This window comes from Chinchilla lanigera, unplaced genomic scaffold (assembly GCF_000276665.1).
Source record: "Chinchilla lanigera isolate Chin_1 unplaced genomic scaffold, ChiLan1.0 scaffold00085, whole genome shotgun sequence".
Lineage (NCBI taxonomy): Eukaryota > Metazoa > Chordata > Mammalia > Rodentia > Chinchillidae > Chinchilla > Chinchilla lanigera.
The window spans coordinates 2096324-2112541 of NW_004955486.1; the positions used below are offsets into that span (position 1 = coordinate 2096324).

Genomic DNA, 16218 nt, shown 5'->3' on the forward strand with positions numbered 1-16218 from the left:
CTTGGGGTCGAAGACAGGGAGTGGCTGCAGACGGGTGGGGCGAGGGCTCGCGTCACATGACCATAAAGGGATGGCTTCCGGCGAAACCACAGGGCGCGGCCATGTTGGAGGCGGGACTTCCGGGCTCCTGCATGGGCGGTTCCGCCCTCTGATCCCACCTGCCTTGGCAAGCCGTTTGAGCTACGAGCCCGGCACGCCCCGCCCTGTCAGCACGCACCTGCTTTGCTGCAGCGCAGCTGCGGGGAGCGGGCATCCTGGCACCGTGATAGCACGGTGAGTGCCGGGGACTTCTGGGGTGGCCGGGAGGGAAACTCCGTAGCAGGAGAACCCTCTGTAGGGGCGGAGACCTGCTTGCAGGTGGGGTGCGCCGAAGGTGATCCCGATCTTCTAAGTGGGGGCTCCCGCCGCCCCGCGCTCCGTCGGCGGGATGAGCGTAACCCCAGGGGCCACTACCCCAGTGACCCTCGACCCTGGACGGATGGGGTCCGAATATGAAGGGGCTGTGGGGGGCGCTTGAGCCAGGAGTGCTGATCCAGCGTCCTGCCCCCACCGGCCTGGACCCATATGTCGGCCCCCACCGGTGTCCTAGTGACCCGATTCCCTCCCTCGGGCTCCCCGGGCGCCCAGGCTGGCTGCTGGCCCTAGCCTTTTTCTTTTTCTTAGATACTGACATTAAAGCCAGGGACACCTCACCACTGAGCTACATCCTCAGTTTTTATTTTTATTTTAAGGCAGGGTCTCATTGAAAAATTGCTCAGGTTCGGCTCGGAGTTGCCACGCTCCTGCCTCAGCCTTCCAGAGAGCTGGGATAAAGGCCCTTGCTTCTTAAAGCTGGTGTCCCCTGAGCACCTGGAGAAGACTGCTGGCCTGGGGCCCTCTGCGTCCTACTGCACACTGAGGTCCCCTTCCACCACTGTGGGAGTGGTGGGCCGAGCAACCCCGTGCTGCCGGACAGTCTGAGAAAGTGCTCAGCAAATGGCTGAGGGTTATTTGAGCACCCTGTTGGTGCTGAGCGTTGGGTGTTTTGATTGTGCAAGGGGATGCCGTAGGCAGGGTGCTGGTCCTGGTCTCAGGGAGCCAGGGGAGACAAATTTATTAACCCACAGTTGTCACGTGGATAAACTGGCTTGCTAGCTAGCGTCCTTGCTTCAGTGATAATGAAAATTAAAATTGAGGGGCTGGGGATTTAGCTCAGCGGCAAAGGCCCCTGCCTGGCATGCACAAGGTCGTGAGTTCGGTTCCTGGTACCGGAGGGGAAAACAAACAAAAAAAATTAAAATTGAGACCGGAACTTTCAGGCAAAGAGCTTTTACTAGGTGTTTTTATTGTTTTGTGTGTTTTGTTTGTTTTTGAGACAGGGTTTCACTCTGCAGGTCAGGCTGGCCTTGAACTCACTTTACTGGCCTCGAACTTGATTTGATCCTCCTACCTCAGCCTCCTGAGTGCTGTAGTATGAACAACCAAGGTTTTCATTAGTTTTCGATTAATTAAGTTTATTGGTACATTTTAGGTATACATAATGATCACATTCATAGAAAATAGAAAAGGGGGGTTTGGGGATTTAGCTCAGCGGCACAGCGCCTGCCTGGCAAGTGCAAGGTCGTGAGTTGGATTCCCGGTGGGTGGGTGGGGGGGACAAACAAAAAAGAAAATAGAAAGGGAATTTAGCTTGAGGAGATCAAAGATCAAGGCTATTGCTTAACCAAGGAAAGTGAAAGACAATAGAGAAAGGCCTTCAGCATAAGGAACTGAAAGAGGCCCAGGTCTGTTGATAAAATCTAACTAACCCATCAAGAAAAGAATGGGGACCATTTTTATGGGGCAAGGCTGGGGTCTCATTATTCTCTGCCTTGGTTTCTTAGCTCAGATAATCGTTATGGCCTGAGGGGCAGTTTGGTGCCCATGACATAGTGATTCTTGCTGGACTGGGAGCAGCCTCTGGTCCGGGCATGCAGTGATTTGCTCCCGCTTAGGTGAGGGGTGACTTCATTATAGGTTGGTCCATGAGGCTCCCCATTTCCTGGAATCCAAGACGACTGCAGGTTTAGGACAGTGCCTGGAGTCTGCTAGGCATTGCTCCAGAAGGTCTGGAACAGCACATTTTAACAGCTGGTGGTTGGATGTCTTCACAAACCCTGAAAACTGCTTTACTCTCGGTTCCCTCAGTCTTGAAGGGCGAGGAGAGAGGCTAGATCAATTTAGTGCCGAGAAACCTGTACTGCAGATGTTCCTGAAGTGATTAGCATAACCGCGTGAAGCTCTGAGCAGAGATTTGACCCAAAGTTTTTACATAATAAAGGTGACAAAAAAAAAAATGAAGACAGAGATGTCAAGCTTTATCCTGCTTTTTGGTACCTACTGGGCATCTGCAGGTCCAGCGTCTGGGTCCCTTACACAGTTAGAACCCTGGATGCTGTGGCAGCCCAGTTTAAAATGGAGAAATGGTGGGTATTGTTTGAAAGAGGGCACGCGCCTGGCACACACGGGGGAAACAGCCTTTGAAGAGCAGACAGTTTGCAAGCGGTATCACCGCCTGCGCTTTTCGGTTTTGTTCCAGCAGGCAGCTAATTAGGCACTCCCTTGAAGGCAGGAGGAAGGCCAGCTGGCTGCTCTGCCATTACCCCTTTTCTCACCCCTCACTGAGAATCAGGAGTGTTTTAATCCGCTTTCCGGTCCCTGGACGCAGTACCCAGCACCCAGAACTTAAAGGGGGAGAGTTTTAACTTGGAGCACAGCTTCAGGGGATCCAGTCTGCAGCTGGCCAGTTCCAAGGCAGAAACGTGGAGGAAGGACGTGGTGAAGCAAGGTGCTTACTTCACGGTGGTCGAGGAGAATGGTGCCAGAGTGTTTTTGGGATGCTGGGGACGGCACTCAGGGCCTCACGCGTGCTAGGCGAACACTTAACCTAGCCATACTCCCAGTCGGAATCAAAGCAGGAGAGAAAGCACTGACACGAGGCTTGTTAGTCTGCAGTCAGCGCCTTGCCTTCAGGGGCACCCGGGTGTATTCCACGCACTTGTGTGATTCAGGGCGAAGGGGCGCAGTGGGGCCCGTGATCCTCCAGGGCCCAAACTGGTAAAGAATACCCGCTTAGGGGGCAGATGTTCCCTGTGGGAATGGACCTGACCCATCCTTCCTGTTGATCCACACACTGATTTTCACTACTGTTTGCCATGCTGAGCAAGCCTCATGTTTCATTTTGTTTTTAAGTGTTTGTCTTATCTTCCCCACCAAACTGCCACGTGGCGCTGTGCCCTTCTCCCTGTATGGTGGCTCTGCCCTCGCTGCGACCGCTCGGACTTCAGTGGTATGCGCAAGAACCATCTGCGAGGCAGGCCCAGATGGGACAGCTTCTGTTCCGAGTTGCACATAAATGTGTGCCCTTGTGAACTCAATCTGCTCCTTTTGGAACCAAGCCAGCCTTGTGCTCTAACCCATATCGCAGTGGGTTTTTTGGAGCAGCGTGAGCTCGGGAAATCTGGCTGCCTGGCTAAGTCCTCACCCCTTCCGTCTTGCATGTACACTGTAACTGAGATGTTCCGGGCAGCGCCAGCCAGAGAGCCCTTCCTTCTTTGGAGAGGGACCTAATGACCCTAAATGTCTGTTGACTTCATCTCCACCAACCCCTGCAGCTCCAGCCCCTCCCCGCTCCTCCCAGCGTCTTTTCCTCTTCTCCTTGGTCAAGCGCCCTCCCCTCCCTCGCTGGAGCCCCGGAGCCTTTGCCTCCGCCCCCTCTCGCAGGCCTCGGCCCTGTTCTTCCTTTGTTACAGCTCCGCCCAGCTAGGCACACCCGCGGAGGAAGGTTCCTCTGTTCCCTCCCCACTCACTCTGGGACTAAGGTGGCCGAGATGGACTGTGGAAAAGCCAGGGTCCTTGCAGCTGGGCCCCACTGCCCCTCCCTGGGAATGTGGGCCTCGAGGGCTGGCATCTCGAGGTTCTCTGTGCCACCCCCCACCAGGTAGCTGAAGGAGCGTGTTTCAATGCGGGCGGGGGCCGTCAGCAGCAGAGGGCCCTACTGTGGAGCATGGAGCCGCCGGGCAGGGCCAGCGTCAGCCTCCCTGCTGCGTAGAAATGCCGTGTCCCTCGCTTGAACCTGCCGCTCAGGCCCCACTGCTCGCCTTCTGATGCCCCTGCCCCGCCCCGTGCAGCAGCGCCTGGGCCATGGTGAACAGCGGCGAGGCTCGAGGGGACGGCGGCGTCAGCAGTGGCAGCGAGGGCTCCAAGGACAGTTCGCGATGCTCCACCCCCAGCCTGGACCCCGAGCGCCGGGAGAGGCTCCGGGAGAAGATGAGGCGGAGGATGGAAGCCGGTGACAAATGGTTCTCCTTGGAATTCTTCCCTCCCCGGACCGCGGAGGGAGCTGCCAACCTCCTCTCCATGTGAGCCGCAGAAAGGGGAGGGGTTGGGGGGCGGGGGTGGGGGTGCTGTCAGCCCTGCCCACAGCTGCCCTTTAACCTGTCAGGAAAAGGCAGCCAGAGGGTGCCAGAAGGATGGGAGCGGTCATTTGATATGCATCTTACGAGTTCTCCCTAAAAGCGCCTCAGCATCAGATATGGGGGTTTGGGGAGTGGTTTTTTTTTTTTTTCCTGTCTTTTTGAGACAGGGTTTCACTTTGCAGTTGAGGCTGCCCTTGAGCTCACTTTGTAGCCCAGTCTGGCCTCGAACTCACAGCAGTACTCCTGCCTCAGCCTTCCAAGTGCTGGGATTACAGGCATGAGCCACCACGCCCGGCTGGAGTGTCTTTTTTTTTTTTAATTTTAATCTTTTTGTTATTACGTAATGGTCGCATTCCTTGTGTGGAGTTGGTGCTCACGGATAACACATCTTAATTCTTTGTTTGATTGGTTTTTTTGTTTTTCTTCTGATACCAGGAATTGAACTCAGGGCGTTGCACTGGCCAGGCAGGTGCTGTGCTGCTGAGCTAAATCCCCAGCCCCCACATCTTAATTCTTTCCATGCCTTTCTCTCCACTTGTAGCTGCCCTCCACCTCCCTCTATCTCTGGCTTCCCTTCCCATTTGCAAAAGACCTATCTCCCTATTTCCTGTTATCTACCTTTATTTTGCTCTTTATTTATATTGAGGTTTCTCACAGAGACCGTGCAATATTTAAGTCTGTGTGTCTGATTTATTTCACTTAATATTACAGTGTCAAGGCGCATCCATTTTCCTACAAATAACTCAAGTTTATCCTTCTTTATGGCACAGTAATACTCCATCATGTATAAGTATCACATATTCTTCATCCACTCATCTGTTGATGGACATATAGGCCAATTCCATGATTTCTGTAATGAGTTGTGCTGCTCTGAACGTGGACATCCATGTATCCCTATAATATGTCTTTCACTCTTTCAGGAAGATAACCAGAAGGGGAATAGGTGGATCAAATGGAATTTTTATTTTAGTTTTTTTTCTTTTGGTTTGGTTTAGTTTTATGAGACAGGGTCTCACTATGTAGCCCAGGCTGGCCTCAAACTCGGTGCAATCCTCCTGCCTCAGCCTCCCAAGTGCTGGAATTACAGGCCTCCCTCACCAGTAGTTTTCCTCATACTGATTTCCATAAGGAAAATCATTCCCTCCAGCTGCATTCCCAGCTGCGTTCCCAAATCATTGCTGCATTCCCTCCAGCAGTGTAAAGGGGTTCTTTTTTCCCCTGTAGCTTAGTTAGCATTTGTTGTTGTTTGCTTTCCGGGTGATAGCTGTGTTTCTGCATCAGGTATCTTTAGATACACTTTTTTTGGTACCAGGAATCAAATTCAGGACCTTGCACTTGCCAGGCAGGCGTTTATGCCACTGAGCTACATCCCCGGCCCTTAGACACACTTTAATGGGTTAAAAGTGTTGATTTTCTTAGACTGTTCTTTGGCGGAACTTGGGGCTAGATCACGCATGGTTTAGGAAATCACAAAGAGCAACTCAGAGGGTGTTTTCAGCAAGTTGGGAATTTGGACGATGCCTCTTGAAATCTGGAAATACCAAATGAGTGACATGAGCAGTTTATGAATTTGAGTTCCTTCTTTAAAAAAAATTATGCCTTTTACTATTTGTGCTTCTCCTGTGTTGCTCCCACAGTTCTGAAATTTAAAGGTACAAGAACATTTAATACAGCCGTATATGCACAACTGTAACCCCAGCTACAAAACACGGTTCTAACTTGTAACACAAATGCTGGACAAATGCAGGCTTTCTTTCCTTGTTAAAATTTTTTATTTTTTCTGCAGTACTGGGGCTTGAACTCAGTGCCTTTGCACTAAACAATACCCCCAGCCCTACCTTTTTATTTTTTATTTAGAGACAGGGTCTCTCTAAGTCTCTGAGTTGCCCACATAGGGCTCAAACTTGTGATTCTCTGCCTCCCAGCGGGCTGGGATTACAGGTGAGCACCAAACTTGTTTTTGGTACAGGCCTTTGGGTCTCCTTCAGGAGTGTAGCCCTGCTCTGCGGGTCTGTTGGCTGTTGCACTGGGGCCAGGGAGGCAACACAAAAGAAACCCGCGTCTGCTGACCCTCCTTTTCCCGTGCCGGGAGTGAGGCTTTGCCTGCCGCTGCGGAGCCCCTCCCCCACTCTCAGCCGTTGGAATGTCTAAACTCGCTCGAGATTATCAGTGTGCAAGCACCGGGCTGCGGTGTGCAGTGCTGCTCTCGTAGAACGGTGGTGGTGGTGGTACACATGATCTCTGTAACCATAGTAATCCTGGCTCCCACTTGCCGAGCACTGTGTGTACCCCAGGCTCTAAGTACTGTGCAACTGCTGCCTTTTATTTTTGTTTTGTTTTTGGTTTTGTTTTGAGACGGGGTCTCACTGTGTAGTTCAGGCTGGCCTTAAACTCACTGTGTAGCCCAGGTTGGCTTCTAACTTATGGCGATCCTCCTGCCTCAGCCTCCCAAGTGCAGAGATTACAGGCACACACCACCACACCCAGCTTGCCATGTCTTACAAATAAGGAAACTAAGGCTCAGAGGGATTTAAGTAATGTGCTGAAGAACGCAGAGGTAGATGAACACAGGTTGCTCTGCCTCCAGCCTGCACCTGTACGATCCAGCGTCCAGGGCACACAAGCAGGAGTCGGAGGGTAGGGTCCCCCAGGAGCCTCTTTTCAGAGTGAAATCCCCTACAGGTTTGACCAGATGGCAACAGGTGGCCCCCTCTTCATAGATGTGACCTGGCACCCAGCAGGGGACCCTGGCTCAGATAAAGAGACGTCCTCCATGATGATCGCCAGCACGGCTGTGAACTACTGTGGCCTGGAAACTGTGCTGCACATGACCTGCTGCCAGCATAGCCCGGAGGAGATCACGGGCCACCTATATAAAGCCAAGCAGCTGGGCATCAAGAACATCTTGGCGCTGCGGGGAGGTATGGAGCCGGCATTGCTGTCTCTTGGGGTTCTTCTTTCCCAAGGCCTCTTCTGTCTCTGGAACAGGGCCCCCCACTAGGTGTGCTCAGTCAGGGTCCCCTCCTGCCTGCAGATCAGCGGGCACTGTGGGCAGAGAGTCCACCATGGACACTGCCTCCCCCACCTGTAGACCTGGATATAGGCCAAGCGGGAGTATGGCCAAGGCCTGGTAGCCCCATCCCCTGGCTGCACTTGGCCCGGTCACGGAGTGCAGCCCTGGCGTTGAGGCAGGAGGGCCCGCTGTCATCAGGCCACCTGGGAGTGGGTGGAGGAAACCTCATGAGGAGGGAGCGCGTGCCCCCGCGTGCTCCACCAGAGGGCCACTTCGCGCATGAGATGGGTAGAAAGTTCTCCCGGGAGGCTAGGGCTGCGAGATGTCAGGGAGTAAGCAGGAGGGGTGGGGAAGGGCACCCAAGCACACCCAAAGTGGCAGGGCCAGGTGAGGGACCTCCAGTTCTCCAGGCTCAGTGGGTTCTATCTCCTGGGCTCTACCTGGAGCACGGCGCCTTGTACACAATGACGGGCCGGCTGCTTTCCTTGTCGTTCTGCTTGCCGGCTACTAGGTAGCAGAAAGGAGATCCTTACGGAGAAGCTCTGCCCCAGGTGGAGGGGTGGGCGGAGGACAAAGAGGCCCTCTGGAGGTCGGCAAACCCAGTAGCCATGACCTCCAGCACCTCTGCAGACCCCCTAGGTGGCCAGTGGGAATCGGAGGAAGGAGGCTTCGACTATGCCACAGATCTGGTGAAGCACATCCGAAGTGACTTTGGGGACTACTTTGACATCTGTGTGGCAGGTGAGTGGGTGCAGGTGGAGAGGGCAGATTCGAGGCTGGGAGAGCTGGCTGAGCTCAAGACGTGGCGATCAGGTGAACCTGAGGGCCTGAGCCCCTGCCAGACAAGGGTGTGTGTGAGCTACAGATGGTTCACATACTGTCCTTGCGCTCATCCTGTCTCTCACTACCTGCCATCCGCCTCCAAAACTTCCGTTCCTCTGCCCTGTGTGCTCCCAGCTCTCCCCTCCTCTCCAACAAGAGGGGAATTTATTAAAAGGGCGCGAGGGGCAGGGAATCCAAGAAGCGAAGGCCAGGAAACGGCATCAGCCCCCACCAGGCACTGGGACCAGTCTGGAAGCAAGGCCCTTCCCATTCTGTCTGCAGCGGCAGTGTCCCCCATCTCTGCTTCCCCTGCAGTCTGCTCCCCGCTTCCTCCAGAAGACCCAATGGTCACGCTTTTCTGTGCACATGACTCTGCCCTGTCCTGAGTGTACGTGGTGTCGGTCCCAGCCAGTAGCCCAGACCCAGCGACAGCCCTCAGTGTCAGTTCAGACTCCCAGGTTGCTCAGCTCTGGCTCCAGCCAGGAGGCCAGGCTCACCAGCAGAAACGAGCAGGTGGCCTCCTCTCTCACCCCCAAGCACAGCAAGTGGGGGAACAGCGGGGCCACATGTGCCAAGAATTCAAGCCCCTGGTTTGATTTGCACATCTGCTTGGAATGACCACTTTTCTCATATATTTGGGAGGGATTTTTTTTTTTTTTTTTTTTTTTTTTTGTCTTTTTGAGACAAGGTCTTGCTGTGGAGTTCAGGCTGGCCTTGTACTCACTTTGTAGCCCAGGCTGGCCTTGAACTCACAGTGATCCTCCTGCCTCTGCCTCCTGAGTACTGGGATTACAGGCATGCGCCACCATGCCCAGCCCCATCAGAACATTGTTTTACTGAAATAAACATGGCTAGATTATAGAGTAACATCTCAGTCTGAATTTTAAAAATAAGCTGTGTGGCTTCAGGAACATTATTTATCGCGGGTGACTTCAGTCTTTCCCAATCCGTTAGCATGTGTCCACTCCTCTGTCAACAGGGACGCCCAGGTGGCTCAGACTGGGTAGGAAGGGAATAGGCATTTCCCCGTTCCAGGTGTCACCGCTCCTTCCTGACCTAGTGCCGCCAGCTAGGTGGGAACTGCACATGCGCACTGGTGGTGGGCATGACGTCAGTGGTTGTTTTTTTTTTCTTTTTTTTTTTTTTTTTTTTTTTTTTGGTACCGGGAATCAAACTCAGGACCTTGCACTTGCCAAGCAGGCGCTTATGCCACTGAGCTATATCCCCGGCCCAAGGTCAGTGGTTTTATGCTTTGCTAACTGAAGGTCAGTGGCTTAAGAAACACCATGCTGGTGATGATAGAAAAAGAATAGAGTCAAGTGAGCAAAAGCCAAGTGTAATCAAAGGCTGGGTATGTGCGGCGGTTATGCTGTATAGCTATAAAGTTTCTGAATTTCCTACTGGAAAGATAGCTTTGTCACTGAAAGTGAAATTCTTATGCCTAGTTCCTCTGCCCCCGACCCTCACCCCTTGAAACGATAGCTTTCATAGCCCTTTTGGGTGACGGGTGCTGAAGAACAGCACTGCCTTATCACAGCAAAGCAGCCCAGAGCTCAGGGCCGCATGGCTTAGGACCTGCCCGGGCTCAGGCAGAAGCCAGCGCTGTCCCTGTAGTTGCTCGATGGCCGTGCAGGGCTGCTGGTCACTCCATCATTAGGAAGGAGTCTGTTCACAAAGCTAGCATCCCGCCTCGCGGGCGCCTGACCCCATCTCTGAGCAGTTCCGGGCCCCGTCTTCCGCGTGCCCAGCACTTGGTCACCCCACTGCTCTGCAGCGTTCAGACTCCAGAACTGGGCCCTTTCTGGGGTTGTAACTGATGCTGGTTCTGCCGTGGGAACACAGGCCGTTACTACAAGGAACCTGACTAGGGTGACTCCTCCCCCAAACCCCGCAACAGATTTTCGGACATTTGAAAGGAGTTTCTGTACTCTCCGTTCATTTCTTGGAGCAGAACTTCTCCATTTTTTCAATCCTTCCTTACATAATGTGGTTCCTATGTACCGTCCTGGCTGCCTGAAGGATTTTAGTGTTATGTCAGAAACAGTATTTTGGTTTTGTTTTTGTTTTGTTTTTGTTTTTTTGGTTTTTCTCCGGTACCGGGAACCGAACTCACGACCTTGCGCATGCCAGGCAGGCGCTTTTGCCGCTGAGCTAAATCCCCAGCCCCTAGAAACAGTATTTTGATCCAGTGCCTAAATTCACAGCCCCAGAGCTCCTGAAGCTGCCTGCCCAGCGCCTTTAATCCGTGGCCCCCAGGTGCAGGCCCGATTTGACTGACGGGTTGAGCCAGGACAGTGTGAGACATTGCGCGCGGTCCATCCCCGCTCCTGGCTTCAAGCCGTCTCCCACGAGGGTCGTCTCCGGCCAGAGGGCACATCTGCCACCCGGGTTGCCTGTTGTGCTGTGCCGTTGGAAGCTGTGAGTTTGAGACCCAGGTCAGAGTACTCTGGGGTCTTCATCGGTCACCTTAAGCAGGCATAAGCCAGCCTCTCCCTAATGTCCTCCCCGCTGCCAGGTTACCCCACAGGCCACCCCGAGGCAGACAGCTTTGAGGAGGATCTGAGGCATCTGAAGGAAAAGGTGTCTGCAGGCGCCGACTTCATCATTACACAGCTCTTCTTTGAGGCCGACACCTTCTTCCACTTTGTGAAGGCCTGCAGCGAGATCGGCATCACCTGCCCCATCCTCCCAGGGATCTTCCCCATCCAGGTGAGGGTCTCCAGCTTCCCCACGCCCCTCCTCAGCAAGGCCAGGGCCCTGGAGGAAGCGCTGAGTTCACTGAAGTCCTTCCCGTGAGACAGACGTGGGGGCCTGGCCCAGTGTGGTGCTGCTGTGCTGTACCTCACTGTGGTCACATGACACCCCAGCCCCAAAACAGCACAGTGTCTGTGAGGGCTGTGTACTTTGGCCTGCTGACAAGTGTCACTGCAGAGGATTGTGACTCTATTAATTTTGGTTAAACCACAGTTTCTCAAACTTGGCTGTAGCAGCTGGGGACATAGCTCGGGGACATAGCTCAGTGGCATAAGCACTGCCTGGCAAGTGCAGGGTCCTGAGTTCGATCCCCAGTACAAAAAAAAACAAACTTGGCTGTCATCAGAACCCTTTTTAATAAGCTTTTCCCAAAGCGTGGGCTCCGGGCATTCTGGGTGGGCCTGCACGTCTGCATTTTGCTGGTCAGCAAAGCTTAGGAACAGTGGGTTAGGTGACCACCGTGTTATCAATAAATACAGCTCAGGGGAAAGGGCTGGCCCAGGCAGTGGCAGCTACTGCATTCTGCAAAAAGCAGAGGAAGTAGGACCAGCCCAGGTGCAGCCCTGCACACGGCCTGCCTTTCCTGAGTTCTCCCAGTGACGCTGCACTGGGCAGGAGACCTAGTGGGAGTGGAAAAGGGATGAGTCTTAGGGTGGGAGGTGGCGGGCAGATGACCCCAGTACCCGCTGTGTCTTGGGCAGAGCTACTCCTCCCTCCGGCAGCTGGTGAAGCTGTCCAAGCTGGAGGTGCCGCAGGAGATCAAGGACGTGATAGAGCCGATCAAAGACAATGACGCCGCCATCTGCAACTATGGCATCGAGCTGGCCGTGAGCTTGTGCCAGGAGCTTCTGGCCAGTGGCTTGGTGCCAGGCCTCCACTTCTACACCCTCAATCGCAAGATGGCCACTACCACGGTGCTGAAGCGCCTCGGCATGTGGACTGAGGACCCCAGGTGAGGGAACAGCACCCGCATGCCAGGGCTGGCGGGGTTTCCTGACGCTCTGCCCTTGGGCAGCCACAGTTCTAAAGCCAGACCCTGGAAGCCAGGCCCGGTGGCGCCTCTGTCCTGCTCTCTCAGCCAATCCCTGGTCCTTTCTGTCTCCGCCATCACCAGACGTCCCCTCCCCTGGGCCATCAGCGCGCACCCCAAGCGCCGAGAGGAAGACGTGCGCCCCATCTTCTGGGCCTCCAGACCAAAGAGCTACATCTACCGCACGCAGGACTGGAACGAGTTTCCCAATGGCCGCTGGTGAGGGCCAGAGCCACTCCAGGCCGGCCGCCCCTGGAGGAGAAGGGCAGGACGGACAGCAGCAGCCTCCCGGGCACCGTGGGGTGGCAGCTGCCCCATCAGGCGCCTGGGGGCGGGCTGGGTCCTGACTTGTGGGCATCCCCCTGCCAGGGGCCATTCCTCCTCGCCGGCCTTCGGGGAGCTGAAGAACTACTACCTCTTCTACCTGAAGAGCAGGTGCCCCCGGCAGGAGCTGCTGAAGATGTGGGGCGAGGAGCTCAGCAGCGAGGAAAGTGTCTTCGAAGTCTTTGCACACTACCTCTCGGGAGAGCCAAACCAGCATGGCTACAAGGTGAGTGGCATGGGGCGTGGTCTCTGGTTACCCCTGCCCTGTCCCCAGCTGTGGCACTTTGGCAAGGGCACATGGGTGAATCGGGAAGTCCCCTTGGAGGGGCTGCTGGAGGTAAAGATAGGCGGCGTCTGCCTGCCGAGGGAGGGAGGGAGGGAGCCGGGGTCCTGACCCGGAGGCCCCAGCCCAGTTCCTGCTCCTGCTCCGGCTCCTGCCAGGTGACCTGCCTGCCCTGGAACGACGAGCCGCTGGCGGCCGAGACCAGCCTGATGAAGGAGCAGCTGCTGCGCGTGAACCGGCTGGGCATCCTTACCATCAACTCCCAGCCCAACGTCAACGGGAAGCCGTCCTCCGACCCCATTGTGGGCTGGGGCCCCAGCGGGGGCTACGTCTTCCAGAAGGTTGTGGGGTGCGGGGGCTTCCCAGGACTGTGGGACACACGTACAGGCAGAGCCACTGGGTGGGGCCCAGACTGCACTCCGGGGTGACATTTTCTCTCAGGGCTGCTGGAGTTACCTCACGTGGAACTCGAGCCCCTGACTCAGAGGCCCTGGATCAATACCCGCTATGCTGTCCACTGTCAGTGTAGCCCACTGACTCAGCATCCCCGAAGCTGGTTTCCGCATCCCGAGGACACCACACCCATGGACATAGGGTGCTGCACGTGCCTGCGTGGCCCCTCCCCGGACAGGCGGGGCGGGAGGGCGGGCACCTGGGGGGCCACAGCCCAAGCGTGCTCTCGCACATGGAAAGGACGTCACAGGAGCTGGTGCTGACGTGTCGGCTGCCCATGCCCACAGGCCTACCTAGAGTTCTTCACCTCCCGAGAGACAGTGGAGGCGCTCCTGCAGGTGCTGAAGAAGTATGAGCTGCGGGTCAATTACCACATCGTGGACGTGAAGGTAGGCGGGTTCCGGCTCCCAGCTCCACGCGCTCAGCAGGGCGCCCACGTTAACTCCGATTGCCTCCCCCAGGCCAGGCAGTTGTGCCTGAGACAGGCAGAATCAGACCTCTGGCCCAGAGAGTTCCCAGCCTAGTGAGGAGACAGAAATGGCTAATCACTTGTCAGCATAAGCAGGAGAATAAAGTTCAGTACAGGATGCTGTAGCTTCCAGAGGAACCATGTTAGGCCAGGCATGGTGACACGCACTGGGAGCCTGAGGCAGGAGGACTGCAAATTCAAGCCCAGCCTGGACAACTTAGTGAGACCCTGTCTCAAAATTTAAAAATTAAGAACCAAGCGTGATGGCACACACCTGTAATCTGAACACTTGGGAGACTGAAGCAGGAGGACGGCCAGAAGTTGGAGGCCAGCCTGGAATACATAGAGAATTCAAGACCAGCCTGAATTACATAGTGGGACCCCGTCTCAAAAAACCAAAAATGAATGAATTAATAAAAGGGGGGGCAGGCCGGGGATATAGCTCAGCAGCATAGTGCCTGGCTGGTAAGTGTAAGGTTATAAATTTGATTCCCAGTACCAAAAAAAAAAAAAAAAATTATCAAGGATATTTAAAAATAAATAAGAGCCAGGTATGGTGGCACATGCCTGTAATCCCAGCACTCGGGAAGCTAAGGCAGGAGGATCGATGCTAATTCGAGGCCAGCCTGGGCTACAAGGTGAGTTCAAGACCAGCCAGAACTGCTTAGTGAGACCTTGTCTCAAAAAGACAAATAAATAAATAAATAGGGTGGGGCATAGGGATGTAGCTTAGTGTGAAGGCCCTGGGTTCAATCCCCAGCACCAGAAAAACACCCTGGGAGGTCAAGAAGCTTCTGGGAAGGGTCCTGTGTTACCTGAGTCTTAGTAATAAAAAGGAGTTGGTGAGCGGGGTGGGCGGGGTGGGGGCAGCATTGCAGGGAAAGAGGAGGCGGAAGTGTTTAGCAGGACCCAGAGACTGTTATCCTGCTTGGAATATTGGGGTGTGCTAGAGGCAGGGGGCGCCTGTCCCCAGCAGTGGCACGACTTGGCTCCATTTTGTCTCGGGCAGATGGCAGCAGGCAGCTGTGTAGGTAACAGGCAGGGCCAGGGGCCGGGGCACAGGGCACAGGGCACAGGTGAGAGCTGGCCAGTGCTGTCCCTGAGTGGGGAGCTGCTTGGGTGACCGCCATTGGTCCTTGGCAGAGAGCCATGCCACTCGGGTGCAGGCCCGGGAAGGGCAGTGAAAGGGCTGCAGCTGGCTTTGGCCCATATCTGTCCTCCACCACGCTTGCAGGGTGAGAACATCACCAACGCCCCTGAGCTGCAGCCCAACGCCGTCACATGGGGCATCTTCCCGGGGCGCGAGATCATCCAGCCCACGGTGGTGGATCCCGTCAGCTTCATGTTCTGGAAGGTAAAGGATTGGAAGGAGCCTCCCCCCGACACACCTTGAGAACCCTGAAGAGACAGCATTGCCCGCTCCCAAGGATGTGGCTGAAGTCCACACCCCCAGGGCCCGCAAACTCGGCCTTCAAAGCCACACATGCCTGAGAGCGGTGGTTGTTTCCAAGGGGGTGGGACTGGCACTGGCCCTGGGCCTTGCTCTGTTCCTGGACCTGTCCACTAAGGCAGCAGCAGAAGCCCTTGACATGCGGAGCCGGGGGCCCTGGCTTGGGGCGTCCTGTAGACCTTGCACGTATGTGTGCATGCGTGTGTGTGCGTACATCTGCGTGCCCACACCTGTGTGTGCAGGACGAGGCCTTCGCCCTGTGGATCGAGCAGTGGGGCAAGCTGTACGACGAGGAGTCCCCGTCCCGCATGATGATCCAGTACATCCACGACAACTACTTCCTGGTCAACCTGGTGGACAACGAGTTCCCGCAGGACAACTGCCTGTGGCAGGTGGTGGAGGATGCGTTCGAGCTGCTCAACAGGCCTGCTGGGCTCTCGAGGGAGGCGGAGGCACCCTGACCTGCATCCACCCCTCCCGGTCCTGGCTGTCCCGTGTGCCCCCAAGCCTGGCTCCCACTTTCCACGTAAGGATGGCAGCTGCCCTGCGTGAGGCTGCTGAGCTCTGGCTGGACCAGTCAGTCCCCCGCGGGAGCCTGGTGCTCCTGCACTAGCAGGATCTGGTGCTCTGTCAGTGAGGGACACCTCCGTGCCGCAGGGGACCGCAGTGGCTGGCCATCACCCTCCCTGGGAAGGGAAGGATGCTGGTTTTGCATCTGAGCTACTGGAGCAATCCCGGGGCTCCTAATGAACTTGTACTTGGGGCCCCTGCAGGACAGGCCAAGTATGGGCAGCAGGCTCTTGTGAGATTGAAGAATAAAGTGCCACCTTCTAGGAGCTGGCGGCAGGGCCCCAGGGCCTGTGACTGAAGGGGCAAACCACCACTTCCTGCTTGGCTGGCCACAGTACCGGGCCCTGGGATGGGCCTTGGGCTGGCACCCAGCATGCCAGGACATCTTGGCACCTTCTACCTGACACCTCAGCTGGGTGTGTCCCCTCCTCCAGTGCTGCTCTTTGAAATAGCCGTGTGTTCTGATGGCTGGGGAGATCACACGTCCCGTAAGGGCTAAAGGCAGTCCCAGCCCTAGGCGCTTGCTGGGACCTGATCACCTCTTCTGTGCTAGTAACAGTCAGGCAAAGATGAGGTTCGACTGATGGGGACCCCAGTTCTGCCCACGGCGGTGC

General features: G+C 55.5%; 1 protein-coding gene across 2 annotated transcripts; it reads left to right on the forward strand.

The window, feature by feature from the left end:
• The first annotated feature begins 55 nt into the window (after positions 1-55).
• Positions 56-15917, forward strand: Mthfr (methylenetetrahydrofolate reductase (NAD(P)H)). 2 transcript variants are annotated; one of them, XM_005403982.2, is made up of 12 exons: positions 56-273; positions 4149-4379; positions 7119-7357; positions 8080-8190; positions 10787-10980; positions 11727-11977; positions 12140-12274; positions 12425-12605; positions 12821-13003; positions 13403-13504; positions 14819-14938; positions 15277-15917. In XM_005403982.2, exons 1-12 carry the CDS (start codon positions 71-73, stop codon positions 15493-15495), a joined length of 2169 nt encoding a protein of 722 aa, XP_005404039.1. In that variant the 5' UTR covers positions 56-70; the 3' UTR covers positions 15496-15917. The 2 variants fall into 2 exon arrangements, with proteins under 2 accessions (XP_005404039.1, XP_005404040.1); XM_005403983.2 differs by lacking the exon at positions 56-273 and adding an exon at positions 3775-3958.
• Positions 15918-16218: the final 301 nt, after the last annotated feature.